The sequence below is a fragment of the Mustelus asterias genome, chromosome 18, assembly GCF_964213995.1.
Source record: "Mustelus asterias chromosome 18, sMusAst1.hap1.1, whole genome shotgun sequence".
NCBI classification, from domain to species: Eukaryota; Metazoa; Chordata; class Chondrichthyes; order Carcharhiniformes; family Triakidae; genus Mustelus; species Mustelus asterias.
This window is the reverse complement of record NC_135818.1, coordinates 19,826,652-19,843,715: the sequence shown is the minus strand read 5'-3', so window position 1 is coordinate 19,843,715 and position 17,064 is coordinate 19,826,652. Positions and strand designations below refer to the sequence as shown.

Here is a 17,064-nt window from a genome sequence, read left to right as displayed (position 1 = left end):
AAATTGGAGAGCGCTCGGAGCGACGGACAGCACACTCTGCTGGCTCTCGCTGCTGGGCCCTTCGCAGTTCCCATGGGCACTTACCCTCAACTCCACCCACTTATCCAGAAGCCTCTTCTCACTGAACTCGCACAGGAGGCCGGAGGTGGTGATGCAGAACGTGCTGTCCGCCTTCTTGCTGCGCCCGCACGCCACGTCGCTGAAGAAGTTGTTACGCAGCTCGCCCAGAAGTCCCGAGCGGCCCAGCAGAGGGACCGTGGCATTGATCTGAAATGGAGGCAATGAGGAAGAGCTGTCAACGGGGAAGGGCAGGCCACAGTGGCAGGAACAGGTCAAGACAGGGAGGAACAGTGGGAGGTGAGAGAAAATCTGGGGCCCCGGTTTGAACACAATCAAAACCAATCCACTTGTACACAGTGAAAAGCAGGCCCACGGAACGAGATAATAAACACAGAGCGAGAGAGAGAGATACACAACGCCAGAGGAGAAAGAGAGAACAATGATGTTGTCTATATGGACTGCCAGGAGGCATTGATAAAGTTCTACATGAGAGACTGTTAGAAACATAGAAAATAGAAGCAAGGGTAGACCATTCGGCCCTTCGAGCCTGCTCCGCCATTCATTTTGATCACGGCTGATCATCAAATTCAATACCTTGATCCCCCCTTCCCCACCCCCCCCCCATATCCCTTGATCCCTTTTTCCCTAAGAGCTATATCTAATTTCTTTCTTGAAATCACACAACATTTTGGCCTCAACTACTTCCTGTGGTAGTGAATTCCACACATTCACTACTCTCTGGGTGAAGAAATTTCCCCTCACCTCAGTCCTAAAAGGTTTACCCCTCATCTTCACGCTATGACCCTAGTTCTGGACTCCCTCAGCATTGGGAACATTCTTTTCGAATTTACCTTGTCTAATCCTGTTGGAATTTTATAAGTTTCAGTGAGATCTCCTCTCACCCTTCTAAACTCCCATAAGACCATAAGATATAGGAACAGAATTAGGCCATTTGGCCCATCCAGTCTGCTCCACCATTCAATCATGGATGAAATGATTCTCATCCCCATTCTCCTGCCTTCTCCCCATAACCCTTGATCCCCTTATTGATCAAGAAACTATCTATCTCTGTCTTAAAGACACTCAATGACCCGGCCTCCACAGCCTTCTGTGGCAATGAGTTCCACAGATTCACCACCCTCTGGCTGGAGAAATTCCTCCTCAACTCAGTTTTAAAGGAGCGTCCCTTCACTCTGAGGTTGTGCCCGCGAGTTCTAGTCTCTCCCATTAGTGGAAACATCCTCTCCACATCCACTCTATCTCGGCCTCTCGGTATTCTGTAAGTTTCAATTAGATGCCCCCTCATCCTTCTAAACTCCATCGAGTATAGATCCAGACTCCTCAACCGCTCCTCATATAACAAACCCTTCATTCCTGGGATCATTCTTGTGAACCTTCTCTGGACCCCCTCCAAGACCAGCACATCCTTCCTTAGGTGTGGGGCCCAAAACTGCTCACAATATTCCAAATGGGGTCTGACCAGAGCCTTTGTAAGGGAAATTGTACTGGATATTGTATGAGTTTAGTATGGAATTCAGATTCACAGGTTTTAGTGAAATAATAAAGCAGATTTAGATAAGTAGTGAAAATGGATATGTAACCTAAAGTAACTTCGTGTGACCTAATATAATCAAGTGTAGTCGATATGATTAAAGCGGAGGAACTAGAGGAACTAAAGAAGTAATATAGCAATCACTAATTAAGGAAAGCAGACAATAGTCACTTAAGAAAACAAGGAAGACTGCTCGGTGGTTCAACTTAATAGTGGACTATAAACCAGCAGAGAGAATGTCTTTTCTGCTAAACACATTAGTGGACCATAAATCAGCAGGGGGATGTCTTTTCTTCTAAACACATTCGCCTTAGCTTACAAAACCACGATTATTGTACAAACAGAAAAGTTCAGATAAGAGCAAGAGTTATAACCACCATGGTTTAAGAAACGAAGAGATATAACAGGGAACGACCAAATGCAAAGAAAACAGATAAAGGGTCAACTAAAATTAATGGTGGCCAAAGAAAGATAGGGCTGTAGGGTAAGATAACAACCAAGGACAGGCTGTAAAAGGGAGAGGAGGATCTTGAGATATGAGGCTGAAATGTACATAAAAGAGTGTAAGCCCAAGGGCTCTTTGGAGTGTTCCGGACGTTCCCGACTTTATCTCTTGTGCTGAGAAATAAAGTCTATTGCTTGGAAGATCGCTGCTCAGACTCTCTGTTTTAATTGATGTGAATAAATTGTCGTCCTGGGGAACCACGACAAAATTGGCGCTGCTTAGCAGGGTTGGTGAGAGATCGCCCAGAAAAGCATCTGGAAGGAGTAGCGGAGACGGTGGTCCAACCGGAACCGAGAAGTCCCCAGCCGGCCTTCTGTCAACAAGGTAAGCAGACTTGCATGCATGTAAATCCTTGTTGTCAGAAAGGGGTTTTCTCGAGGCCCGGTGCGCCCGGCTCTCTGCTGGTCCTGGATCTCCCCAACCCAAAAAGATATCCTGCACAGGTAAAACCAAATTGTGTAAAAATTTTGAGAGACTGAGTCTGATCCGAAGAGCAGAATTTTTGCATGCAAAAGCGCGCTGCGAATACTGTATTGTCTGTGAATGGGTAAAAAGTGAGACGGGAAAAAGGCCGAAAGCTAAAGTAATGCAATTAGGTTAAGTCAAGCGGTTTGGAGCGGGTTTTTCAGGTCACGACTTGCCCAGAAGAGAGTAAGTGTGGGAAAATCTGCCAGTCCAAACCTACCCAGGACCTCGGGTAAGGGACGTCAACCGAGAGGGAGAGAGATCAGTGAGAGATCGCTCTCTGACCTAATACAGTAGTCAAAAGCACAGGAGTGGATTTTAACCACAGGAAAGGGGAGTAGCAGCTAGAATAGAGGAAGTAAAAGACCAATTTGAACAAACTGGTCTGAGAAAACAGCGTGAAGGACAGAAATAAGAGAGAGAGTCGGAACATAGGTAGGGTAATAACTAACAACTTGGAAAGATTACCCTGACAAAATTGCCTGGTGGCAAGATTGGGAATAACTAATCTTTGAATAATAACAAAAACGGAAGCAACACTGGATTGGAAAAAGATTACACACATAATTAACTTAGAGGAGATAAAGAATGAGTGGCCGTATGTAAAATGGGAAAGAGTAGTCGATAGGAATTGGATAGACTAAATAAAATTGGAAACCCTAGAGAAATTAATAAAGGGATCTGACCGATACAGGATTCTTATACACATAGACGAGCAAGTGAAAACCTACTACCCTCTGGCCCGGGAGAGGAAGATAGTGCCGGGACAGGGGACTACGGGGAAGTGGATATCAGGACCCCGGTTAGAATTACAAATAGTGGCAAAAGAAATCCAAAGGAAAGGTAAACAGGGGACTGAGCACGGAAAAACAATACAGCAAGTAATAATCACTGTAATACCTAACTCTGACGGACTAAGTGACAAAAATTGCGACAGTGATCCAAAAAGACGAGTAATGGCGCACCAAGTTAAGACACCAGTGGAGATATTAGGGGATAAGTTCCCAGCCCTTAGGGGAGATATAGAACACGTCTCTAAAAAATGGGCCAAAAGAACAAATAAGACCAATACACAGTGGCCGGAGGAAGGCACATGGTCCATAGAGAGGTGTGAGGACCAGAAGGGAATGATAAAGAACTATAAGATTAAGGATAAATCGAGCAAAAGAAGGGAAAAGCGAGAAAAGGAGTTAGAGATATTAGCCCTATTCCAACAAGAAGGGAAAGAGAGAAGAGGGGTGTGGAGGGGAGGTAGGATGCAGATGCCAGTGCAGCTTGAGGAAAAAGCAAAATTGGAAGATCCAAACGTAGCCCCACCCCCCTACTTAGAGAAACAGAGCTCCACGGGACTGTACCCCGTTATATCAGGCACAATGAATTTTGAGGGAGAGTATGACATAGAACAGATGACGAAGGGTGGAAGTGGACACACCCAGAGAAAGATAGAATGGAAGGAGAAACAGAAGAAAGTAGTGAAGACGAAGAGAGCCAATCAATGTTAGGGGCGCATAGAAAATCAATGCGGGAAAGGCACCCACCCGTAAAATTTCCAGCTATGAATAGGAAAGGGAAAAGGGTATTCCCGGTGATTCTGAAGGGTGGCAGACCGCAGTATATCCCTTGGTCAGGTCAGGATTTGCCCAATTTAATTAATGAATTACCCAATATTTTGGATGGAGCTGGAAGGTGGATTGGACAGTTGGAGGCAGGAATGGTGGGAAAAAGGATGGCACTGGGCGACGTCAAAGCTCTCCTGACACAGGTGCTAGGAATGGACCAAATGGCGGAAGTAATGAGACGTGCTGGCATCCCGACCGCAGCTTATGACCCAGCGGTGGATGGGACACTAATGGACCAGTACCGCCAAGACATCTGGCAGGCACTGCGGGACATGTACCCCAATCGAATGGATGTAAAAACCCTAAAGGGAGAGCCACTGGGTGAGGAGGAGAATGCAGCGGTGTATGTGGAGAATCAATTAAAAAGGTGGAGAAGGGACACAGAGAGGGACATTCTAATAGACCCACTGACCAACTCCATGTTCCGGGCTGCAATCCTAGAGGGCTTGCCAGCCCCAGCTAAGACAAGGCTGGAGGAAGTGGTGGGCTTGGACTCAAAAAATTACCGAGAGTTTGTGGATTATGTTGCCCATGCAGTAGAGAGACATCGCAAAGATGAAAAGAATGCAGACAAACAGCTGAAGGAGGTACAACGTAAACTCCTTCAGGCACAGTTGGAGGAGATCAAAAGCAAGGATAAACTGAAGGCAAAAGAGGATCTCGCACCCAGAAAAATAGCACCAATGATGGTGGAGCAAAAGCCAGAGGAAATACCTGCACTAATCAAAGGGGGGAGCGGAGATGGAGGCCAGCCCGTCGTAACCTATAACATTTCTGCCTTCCCACTGTCCATGAACCCAGGAGCCTATGGCCTAAATTATCAAAACCCATACGCCCTGCAAAGTCAGACTGACTGGAATAGAAATGGGAAAGGACAGGGAGGTGGTAGGCCACCCTATCAGAATCAGAGAGGACAGGGACAGGTTAATCATCAGACTCCGAGACAGGGACCACTGCCTGGCCCTTCAGGTGTGTGTTGGGGGTGCGGGGAGGCAGGGCACATAAAAAGGAATTGCCCGCGGAATTTCCCCAGACAGGGAGAAAACCAGCAGCAGACAGGCCAACAACTGATCCAAGGATCGCCAAACAGCATCCCGATGTTTCAAGGGCCGGTAAACCATCAGAATTCCCCATAGGGAGGCCCAGAGAACCCCGAAATGGTAGGACAGTACGTACAGATAACAGAAACTGCAGAGCAGGAACCTATAGTTAACGTTAGAGTAGGAGGGATCGAGGTCCCCATGATGATAGACACCGGCGCCACATGTACGTGCATGCAAACGAAATATGCGGATCACTTACCATTGTCAAACCAGTTTGTAAAAACTGTGGGGTTCTCGGGGAAAGTAACATTAGCTCGAATGACGACGCCGGTGCCTGTTACCATTGGAAATAAGACAACCCATGTACCTATTTTAGTATGTGATAAAACTCCTTTAAATCTATTGGGAAGGGATGCAATCCTAGGTTTAGGACTGAAATTAGAATGCACCGAACAAGGAATTGATTTGATGGGAATGTATCCACTTGAAATACCAGGAAAGGAAGGGGTTAATGTATATTGGTTGGGAGATATAGAGGAACAAGTTAAAAAACAGATATGGGAAGTTTGGGGAAAGCTTATAAACACTTGGGTTCCACAAGCCAAATGGCCAAGAACAGAATTACACAGTACAATGATATTTGATGAAGGGCAGGAACCTGAGATACAGGAGAAATGGGAAAGGGAGGCAGGACGAGAACAGGAAATAAAGTCAGGAAGTATTTTAATCGGACTAGAGGGAGTAGCCCTCACCATTGTTAGGAATGAATGGGTTAACAAATGGTTCTCTGTATCTGGGGCGGAGCCACATGTCACATTGAAAGTGAATCCGGGATACAGATCAAAAGACCTAGGACCAATGGTGTTGAGAGCACAAGATTTAGAATTTGTCCAGACAGACAATGTAGATACTTGGACGTCCAGCAATGGACAAATGACGAAAATAATTTTGGATGTTAAAATGCTTGGGAAACCGAAGCAGATAACAATAGGAGTGCAAATCGAGAAACAGGAACTGGAGTGGAGAGAGAGGTTAGAGCAGGATTTGAACTCCCTCCCGCAGGAGTTGTGGTCCAGACAGGACACGGATGTAGGGAGGGTCAAAAACGCTAATCCAGTTGAAGTCAGATTAAAGACAGGATGCCAGGGGCCGTATAGGCCGCAATACCCAATCAAGACAGAAGCAATTGAAGGAATTAGAGGGACAATTAAGGGATTGATAGAAGCAGGGGTATTAAAAGAAACCCGGAGCAGGTGTAATACACCGCTACTACCAGTGAAAAAGGCGGACGGAGAAAAATGGAGATTGGTGCATGACCTAAGGGCAATTAATGAGGTAGTGGAAGATATGCCAGCAGAGGTTCCAAACCCTTATACCTTGATGACAAATATACCACCTGAATGTAGATGGTTTACTGTAATAGACCTATGTTCGGCATTTTTTAGTGTGCCACTAGCTCAAGAAAGTCAGTATCTCTTTGCATTTACGTACAAGGGGAAACAATACACATACAATAGGATGCCCCAAGGATTTAAACATTCCCCACATGTATTCAATCAGGTGTTGAGAGCAGATTTAGAAGGAATACAGTTGGAAGGAACACTGATACAATATGTGGATGATTTATTATTATGCACAGGAACACAAGAACAATGCAGGAAGGATAGTTTAAAACTATTGAAAAGACTAGCAGAAGGGGGCCATAAAGTTTCCAGGAAAAAGCTGCAGCTGTGCCAGAAAAAGGTAGAATACTTGGGAAGAGAAATATCAGCAGGACAGAAGGAGATAGCTTCACAGCAAATAGAAGCAGTACTAAAGGTTCCGAAACCACAGACGGTGGGACAAATGATGACATTTTTGGGAATGACAGGATTCAGTTCAGAATGGGTGGAAAGCTATGCCGAAAAAACGCAGGCACTACGAAAGATAATGAAGGAGGCAGGGTGTGACGAATTAAAAGCCAAACTAAAATGGGATAAAGATGCTTCAGACGCATTTGAGAATATAAAGAGAGAAATGGCACAGGCACCAGCCTTGGCTTTACCGACCTATGACAAGCCCTTTGACTTATTTGTGAGTAACAGAGAAGCCGGATTTGCTACAGCAATGTTAATGCAGGAAAATTGCAAGGGTAGACGAAGGCAGGCTGTAGCATATTACAGTACCAAGCTAGACGACGTAGCAATGGGATACCCTCCGTGCTATCAAGGTCTGGCAGCAGCTTGGTGGGCGTACGAAAAGGCAGCCACGGTCACAATGGGATATCCGATAAACATACATGTATACCATAAGGTAGCTGAATTGATTGAGCAAGGAAAATTTGTGCTGACACCTGCTAGGATCCATCATTATCGAATGCTAACTACATTTCCAGATATCACGATAATAAAGTGCAACAGAGTAAATCCAGCTGATTACATGCCATTACCTCATGAGGGAGAAGAACATGAATGCTTAAGAGAAGCAAAAACATTTATGAAACTGAGAAAAGATTTAAGAGCAGAGGGACTAGTGACAGAAGGGAAAAGGATACTGTATGTAGATGGCTCATGTTACAGGGATCACTTAGGAAACCCGCAGGCTATGCCATAGTTGAACAGAAAGGGGAAACACTTGAAGTCATAGAAGCAGAGAAATGTGAACAGCCCTGTTCAGCCCAACTGGCAGAACTTAAAGCATTGACCAGAGCATGTGAGCTAGCAAACGGGGAAGCATTGGAAATTTATACTGATTCGGCCTATGCCCACGGGGTCTGCCATCTGTTTGGGGCAATATGGAAGCAAAGGGGATTTATGAAAAGCGGAGGAGGACCAATACAACACGAAGGTCAAATCAGGGCTTTAATAAGGGCCATGATGGGTCCAAGGGAATTAGCCATAATTAAGTGTCAGGCGCATAAAAAGGGAGCAGACAGCATCACACAGGGAAACACCAAAGCCGACAAGGCAGCTAAAGAAGCGTCAGGATGCATTGAGGCTACGATAGCCCCAGTAGAAATAGCAAGGCCGCACCCAGGGCCAGGTACGGGGGATATCGAACCTCATATTACATTAGAAGATGTAGCACAGTTACAGGAGGAAACCTCTGTAGCTGAAAAGGCAATGTGGAAAGATAGAGGAGCACTACAGGGACAACAGGACAGGATATGGAGAAATGGGGAGGGATTGGTCATAGCACCCACATCATTACTAACCGTACTAATTAGCGAAGTGCATGGAGTGGACCACTGTGCGAGAGGAGAAGTGGCGAGAAAGATCAAGAAGGAAGGATTCTGGTCACCATACCTGCAAAACTCGATTGACTACATACTAAGTCAGTGTGAGGTGTGTGCTCAGAATAACATCAGGAAGGGCATTACTGCCCCAATAGGGCATATACCCATTCCTGAAGGACCATTTAAACATCTATGCATGGACTATGTGGATATGGGAAAGGTGGTGAGGGGGAAAAGATACATGTTAGTGATTATTGATAGATTCAGCAGATGGATAGAAGCAACGCCATCCAAAGATCAAGGATCTGGAACGGTGATTAACTTCCTGTCAAAAGAAATTATCCCAAGATTTGGTATACCCACGCAATTAAGTTCAGACAATGGATCTGCTTTTATAGGAAGGGCACTGAGAGAGACACTCTCGGCACTCTGAGTAAAGCAGAAGTTTGGATGCGTATATCACCCTCAATCCCAAGGAATGGTGGAGAGAGCAAACGGGACCCTTAAGGCTAAAATAAGCAAAATTTGCAGTGAAACAGGGAAAAACTGGATAGATGCTCTGCCATTGGCTCTAATGCAATACAGGAGTCAGGAAAACAGAATCACACATTTGAGCCCACATGAAATGATGACAGGAAGAGTAATGCCGGTACCCAAGATCAGGGGATCAGGAGGTCCTACGCTAGAATGTTTAGATCAAAGCACAAAAGAATATATACAACAATTAACTGTTATACATAGAACTATATCTGAACAGGAAAAAGCCAAGGAGGAGGAGAATCCGGGAACAGAACATCAGATCAAGCCTGGAGATCGAGTATACATCAGAAAGTTCCGGAGACGTTGGAACGAACCGAGACGAGAAGGACCGTTTGAAGTCACCAAAGTGTCTCCCACGGCGTTGCAAGTAGAAGGCAGTACACTGTGGTATCACTTAAACCATTGTACCAGAACGGTACCAGGGGTAGGGGAGAGAAGGGAAATTGAAGAAGTACACAGAGTGGATAGAGGTGATAGCGAGGAAGAAATAGAAATACACGGGGAGAATCGTGGGGAGGAGGAACAGAGCCAAGGAAGAACAAAAAGAATAGAGGATGATGAAAGTAGTTCTGTACATGAGCTGGCTGATGATACAAATGCCCAGCCTGAGCCTATTAGTCAAGGTGCCGAGGGAGGTGAGGACAGGGAAGGGGCCCCATTCCCCACCTGGGACTTGGAAACTATTTCCCTTAGGGACTTCCGTGACCCATAGAAAAGGAGAATGGGATACAGAAGACATAAGGGTGCAGAATCAGGAAGATAGAGTATTAAGACGAACAAAACGTGAACAATTAGTGAGCACAAATACTATTTGGGAAAAAGCGCAGAAAAACAAATGGTGGAAATGGGCTGAGTATACAGGTCAGAGAAACAGTGATGGGAAAGAGTGTGTAGTATGTGCATCAGAGAAACCTAACACCCAAGTAACTGATATACCATGGGGATCAGGAGACTGTAGAACCAGGCAACAAAGCTGGAGAAAGGAAAATTGCCGTCCATATACCACATATATAAGGTATCATATGATAGGGAATCGGAACTACACGTATGAGATGATAAACTGTTCCGGATCCGCATGTGCTAACCTTTGTAAAGGTGAGCCGCCGTTGTGTCAATACCACTGCATCCTGTTTGCTGGGGTAAAAAAGGGCATCTACAGCTTGACCCACAGATGTCCAAAGTGGCCAAAAACGGCAGTGGACGCGGTCCCAAAGGAATGGAGTGTAGAGCCCAACTTACAAATCCAAGATTGCTATTGAAGGGAAAGTAGCACAGGAAGTAGTGTGGGAAATTACACAGGAGAGTGTGAAAGGATTTGGAATATAACCGATGTTCTTAGTCTGATCATCTCAGAAGGGGGATGGACACCCCCTCCTTATGTGTTAGACTATCAAGAAAATCAACTGGCCGATCTCTGGTGGCTTTGTGGCCTGGAGAAAGGGCTATTGGCAAAATTACCACAGAATTGGAAGGGACTATGTGCCCGAGTTATGCTTGCCCAGAGCACTGTGATACTACCGGTGGAAAGAAAAATTAAATCACAAAGAATTAAGAGGGCATATACCCCTGACCCTACGATAAAATTGGACGCAATCGGACAGCCCCGCGGCATCCCGAATGAGTTCAAAGCTAGGAACGAAATAGCTGCAGGGTTTGAATCCCTCTTTGTTTGGATCACACCCAGCAAGAATACTGAGTGGATCAATTACATCTATTATAATCAGCAGAGGTTTATTAATTATACGAATGATGCCCTGGAGGCCTTAGGAGAGCAGTTGGATGCGACCAGCAAAATGGCGTGGCAAAATCGACAGGCGTTAGATTGGCTCCTGGCAGAGAAAGGAGGAGTGTGTGTTATGTTTGGGGATCAGTGCTGCACATTTATCCCTAATAACACTAATCCAGAGGGGTCATTTACACAAGCCATGAATAAGTTAAGAAATCTTAAGAAAGAAGTGAAAGAAAATGCTGGGTTTGGGCATGAGGTATGGAGTTGGCTGGACAGAATATTAGGAAGATGGGGGGCGTGGTTTGCCAAAGCTGGAGCTGTAGCAATAGCAACAATAATCATTCTGGGATTGATATTTTGTTGTTTTTTACCCGCCCTGAGATCCTTCCTTACCAGAGTGGCAGCGCGGCAGATGGTGACGCGGGTGCTAAGCAGCTCACGCTCGAGAGAAAAAACAGAGGAATGGGAAAATCTTGAGCCGCCCCCGCTGAATTTGCCTTCTTAACTGCCAACTGAACCTGCACGTTAACCTTAAGAGAGTCCTGAACCAGGACTCCCAAGTCCCTTTGTGCTTCAGATTTCCGAAGCCTTTCCCCATTTAGAAAATATTCTACGCCTCTATTCTTCCTACTAAAGTGCATAACCTCTCACTTTCCCACATTGTATTCCATCTGCCACTTCTATGCCCACTCTCCTAACCTGTCCAAGTCATTCTGCAACCTCCCCACTCCCTCAGCACTACCTGTCCCTCTACATATCTTTGTATCATCTGCAAATTTAGCAACAATGCCGTCAGTTCCATCTTCCAGATCATTAATGTATATAGTGAAAAGTTGTGGTCCCAACACTGACCGCTGTGGAACACCATGAGTCACTGGTTGCCATCCTGAAAAGGACCACAGAGTACCCTTCGTCGTCCAGAACTTCCCCGGAGCGGAGAAGCTACGGCATCTCCTCCGGAGCCTTCAACATGTCATTGATGAAGACGAACATCTCGCCAAGGCCATCCCCACACCCCCACTTCTTGCCTTCAAACAACCACGCAACCTCAAACAGACCATTGTCCGCAGCAAACTACCCAGCCTTCAGGAGAACAGTGACCATGACACCACACAACCCTGCCACAGCAACCTCTGCAAGACGTGCCGGATCATCGACACGGATGCCATCATCTCACGTGAGAACACCATCTACCAGGTACACGGTACATACTCTTGCAACTCGGCCAACGTTGTCTACCTGATACGCTGCAGGAAAGGATGTCCCGAGGCATGGTACATTGGGGAAACCATGCAGACACCACGACAACGGATGAATGAACACCACTCGACAATCACCAGGCAAGACTGTTCTCTTCCTGTGGGGGATCACTTCAGCAGTCACGGGCATTCAGCCTTGGATCTTCAGGTAAGCATTCTCCAAGGCGGCCTTCACGACACAGGACAGTGCAGAGTCGCGGAGCAGAAACTGATAGCCAAGTTCCGCACACATGAGGACGACCTAAACCGGGATGTTGGATTTATGTCACATTATCAGTAACCCCCACAGCTTTCCCCCTGATCTTGCAGAATCTTACTAGCTGTTCTGTCTGGAGACAATACACATCTCTTTGACCTGTGTTTAATGTTCCCTCCACCCACATTATCTGTACCTTTAAGACCTGGCTGGCTGTAGAAATTTGCATTCTAATTAGTATTCTGTAACTTGATTTCTGTGTCTCTGTGCACTGTTGGAGAACAGATTTTCACTCCATCTGACGAAGGGGCAGCGCTCCGAAAGCTTATGGTATTTGCTACCAAATAAACCTGTTGGACTTTAACCTGGTGTTGTGAGACTTCTTACTGTGCTTACCCCAGTCCAACGTCGGCATCTCCACATCTTAGCTTATTTAGCAGCCTCCTGTGAAGTGTCTTGTCAAAAGCTTTCTGGAAATCCAAATAAATCACATCCACTGGCTCTCCTTTGTCTAACTTCTTCATTACCTCCTCAAAGAATTCTAACAGATTTACTCAAATTCAAACTCATGGAATCAAAGGCAAAGGATTGACCTGGTTGAAAGATTAGTTAGGCACTAGAAAATGGGGACGGGATAATGGGTAAGTATTCACATTGGAAGGAAGTGACCATGTTGGCATTATTTAGTGGAGGTGATAGAACAAAGAACAAAGAACAAAGAACAGTACAGCACAGGAAACAGGCCCTTCGGCCCTCCAAGCCTGTGCCGCTCCTTCATAGAAATCATAGAAATCATAGAAACCCTACAGTGCAGAAGGAGGCCATTCGGCCCATCGAGTCTGCACCGACCACAATCCCACCCAGGCCCCACCCCCACATATTTTACCCGCTAATCCCTCTAACCTACACATCCCAGGACTCTAAGGGGCAATTTTTTTAACCTGGCCAATCAACCTAACCCGCACATCTTTGGACTGTGGGAGGAAACCGGAGCACCCGGAGGAAACCCACGCAGACACGAGGAGAATGTGCAAACTCCACACAGACAGTGACCCGAGCCGGGAATCGAACCCGGGACCCTGGAGCTGTGAAGCAGCAGTGCTAACCACTGTGCTACCGTCCAACTAGACCAATCGTTTGTATCCCTCCATTCCCAGGCTGCTCATGTGACTATCCAGGTAAGTCTTAAACGATGTCAGCGTGCCTGCCTCCACCACCCTACTTGGCAGCGCATTCCAGGCCCCCACCACCCTCTGTGTAAAAAACGTCCCTCTGATGTCTGAGTTATACTTCGCCCCTCTCAGCTTGAGCCCGTGACCCCTCGTGATCGTCACCTCCGACCTGGGAAAAAGCTTCCCACTGTTCACCCTATCTATACCCCTCATAATCTTGTATACCTCTATTAGATCTCCCCTCATTCTCCGTCTTTCCAAGGAGAACAACCCCAGTCTACCCAATCTCTCCTCATAGCTAAGACCCTCCATACCAGGCAACATCCTGGTAAACCTTCTCTGCACTCTCTCCAATGCCTCCACGTCCTTCTGGTAGTGCGGCGACCAGAACTGGACGCAGTAATCCAAATGTGGCCTAACCAGCGTTCTATACAGCTGCAACATCAGACTCCAGCTTTTATACTCTATACCCCGTCCTATAAAGGCAAGCATACCATATGCCTTCTTCACCACCTTCTCCACCTGTGTTGCCACCTTCAAGGATTTGTGGACTTGCACACCTAGGTCCCTCTGTGTTTCTATACTCCTGATGACTCTGCCATTTATTGTATAACTCCTCCCTACATTATTTCTTCCAAAATGCATCACTTCGCATTTATCCGGATTAAATTCCATCTGCCACCTCTCCGCCCAATTTTCCAGCCTATCTATATCCTGCTGTATTGCCCGACAATGCTCTTCGCTATCCGCAATTCCAGCCATCTTCGTGTCATCCGCAAACTTGCTGATTACACCAGTTACACCTTCTTCCAAATCATTTATATATATCACAAATAGCAGAGGTCCTAGTACAGAGCCCTGCGGAACACCACTGGTCACAGACCTCCAGCCGGAAAAAGACCCTTCGACCACTACCCTCTGTCTCCTATGGCCAAGCCAGTTCTCCACCCATCTAGCCACTTCTCCTTGTATCCCATGAGCCTTAACCTTCTTAACCAACCTGCCATGTGGGACTTTGTCAAATGCCTTACTGAAATCCATATAGACGACATCCACGGCCCTTCCTTCATCAACCGTTTTTGTCACTTCCTCAAAAAACCACCAAATTTGTAAGGCACGACCTCCCTCTTACAAAACCATGCTGTCTGGCACTAATGAGATCGTTCCGTTCTAAATGCACATACATCCTGTCTCTAAGAATCCTCTCCAACAACTTCCCTACCACGGACGTCAAGCTCACCGGCCTATAATTTCCTGGGTTATCCCTGCTACCCTTCTTAAACAACGGGACCACATTCGCTATCCTCCAATCCTCAGGGACCTCACCCGTGTCCAAAGAAGCGACAAAGATTTCCGTCAGAGGCCCAGCAATTTCACCTCTCGTCTCCCTGAAAAGTCGAGGATAGATGCCATCAGGCCCTGGGGCTTTGTCAGTTTTAATGTTCCCTAAAAAACCTAACACTTCCTCTCTTGTAATGGAGATTTTCTCTAACGGGTCAACACCTCCCTCCGAGACATTCCCGGTTAACACGCCCCTCTCCTTCGTGAATACCGATGCAAAGTATTCATTTAGGATCTCCCCTATTCCCTTGGGTTCTAAGCATAATTCCCCTCCTTTGTCCCTGAGAGGTCCGATTTTCTCCCTGACAACTCTTTTGTTCCTAACGTATGAATAGAATGCCTTAGGATTCTCCTTAATCCTGCCTGCCAAGAACATCTCGTGACCTCTTTTTGCCCTTCTAACTCCCCGTTTGAGATCTTTCCTACTCTCTCTGTATTCCTCCAGAGCTCCATCTGTTTTCAGTTGCCTGGACTTAACGTACGCCTCCCTTTTCATTTTAATCAGATCCTCAATTTCCCTGGTTATGCACGGCTCTCGAATCCTACCTTTCCTATCTTTCCTTTTTACAGGCACATGCCTATCCTGCAGCCTTAGGGTCCTGCCCACTGGCTGCAGATACAGCGAGAGCCCTACAGTACCCCTGTGAGGGCTGGCCTGCCAGATCAAGTGCCACTCAAGGACGTAAGTGGATCAAGTTCCCTGGAGCAGATGTCCCGCGAAAGCTGCAGGCCAATCACTCCACTGAACAGCAGCGCCACTGGGAAGGCGGTGGTTGCTGTTGGTATGTCAGCCTCCCGAGGCCCAGGACTGTCTCTGCCTCACAGGCCACAGGTGAGTGACGGTGAGGGGATGGGGAATCGGCTGGGGGCAGTGGGTGGGGAATATCAGGCTTGGTGGGTGGGGGGAATCAGGTGGGAGGGGTGGGGGCAGGATTGCGGGGGCGACGAGGACAGGGGGCTGGCTCTCAATGGAGACCCCTTCTCAATACTGTGTGTCTTGATCAGGCGCTGAGTGCCTTTAAAAGGTTCCCACCTGGCAACCAAGAAGCGAACCCATCCACCAATCGGCCAATGCTAGCTCAGCAGGATGAGGCCCTTCAGTGGGTATTAATTGGGATTTAATTGGGGTGGAGACAGGAAGGGTGAGGCCTCCACCCGCCATCCTCCTGCCTGATTAAATTACATGGCCTCCTAAAACCGCCACTCATGCTGTCCCACAAGGATCAGTGTTGGGGCCTCAATTGGCCATGAATAGGCTGGAGCTGGGACTTGTGCCCACCTAGACCAGAGGTGCTGCCTCAAAAAGCTGCCTACCAATCAGATGCTGGCAACTCTCCAGTCCCGGCCACACCACCCCACCAGTAGTGGTGGCACCTATAGGTGCTACAACTAGGGCAGGAGGCTGTGAGCTGCGTTGGATCCAGCTCATCAGGTGAGGCAAGAGTCTGCATTGGTGCCAAGCCACAGTGAGGGGGTTTTAACGGCTACAGAGGGCAAGGGAACCTGGCTGAGGTACCATGTTGAGGAGGGGCCCTCCAATGAGCCCAGAGGTCAGATATACTCACCTTAGAGGCTTTTGACGCATCCAGATACCAGAACTTGACGTGCCTGTTGCCGGCGGTGACAAAGTAGCTGCTATCCTCAGAGAAGGACACGGCTGTCACCTTGCTGGATACCTTGTTGGCTGCCACCACAACATTTTTCTGTGGAAGGATGTAGAGACATGCAATTCAAATTGTCTGGAACATAATCAACATCTACCATGAACATACACATACCCGCAGCAATACACAGCAGCGATTCGCAATCTGTTTTTTGGTGAAACTGTATATTTGAAATTCTGTGGAGCCCCAACTCAGTCCCACCTCATCCCAATATATCAGCTACAAAACAAATCTGAAAACAAAGTAAAATACTGTTGAATGAACGAATGATTGTCATTAAGTATAAGAATAATCTTCCCCCCACATCCCTGTGGCCCAAGAGCAATATCCAACTCCTTCTGTTCAATACACACAGTGCTCCCTGTCTAACTGATTTTCGGTAGTGTGGAGTCTGCACATTCTCCCCGTGTCTGCGTGGGTTTCTTCCGGGTGCTCCGGTTTCCTTCCACACTCCAAAGATGGGTGGGTTAGGTGGATTGGCCATTCTAAATTGCCCCTTAGTGTCAGTGGGACTAGCTGGGGTAAATGCATGGGGTTATGGGGATAGGGCCTGGATGGGATTGTGGCCGGTGCAGACTCGATGGGCCGAATGGTCTCCTTCTGCACTGTATGATTCTATGATAAAGGAAAGGACAGCACTCGATGGTATTCCCCATTTCACCTACACTGCCGTGTTCCACTGAAACCAGTGTGCCCGTGGGGTAA

The 17,064-nt window shown here is 47.0% G+C and overlaps 1 protein-coding gene across 1 annotated transcript in view; it reads right to left on the bottom strand.

Annotated features, from left to right (window-relative positions):
- The window catches only part of LOC144506983 (mitogen-activated protein kinase-binding protein 1-like), a 287,588-nt gene that overhangs the window by 136,562 nt on the left and 133,962 nt on the right, over positions 1-17,064 (bottom strand). The window contains exons 6-7 of the mRNA XM_078233486.1: positions 16,261-16,398; positions 85-267 (exon numbers count right to left, since the gene is read on the bottom strand). Coding sequence (XP_078089612.1) covers positions 85-267; positions 16,261-16,398 — 321 coding nt within the window. The remainder of the gene's footprint in view (positions 1-84; positions 268-16,260; positions 16,399-17,064) is intronic.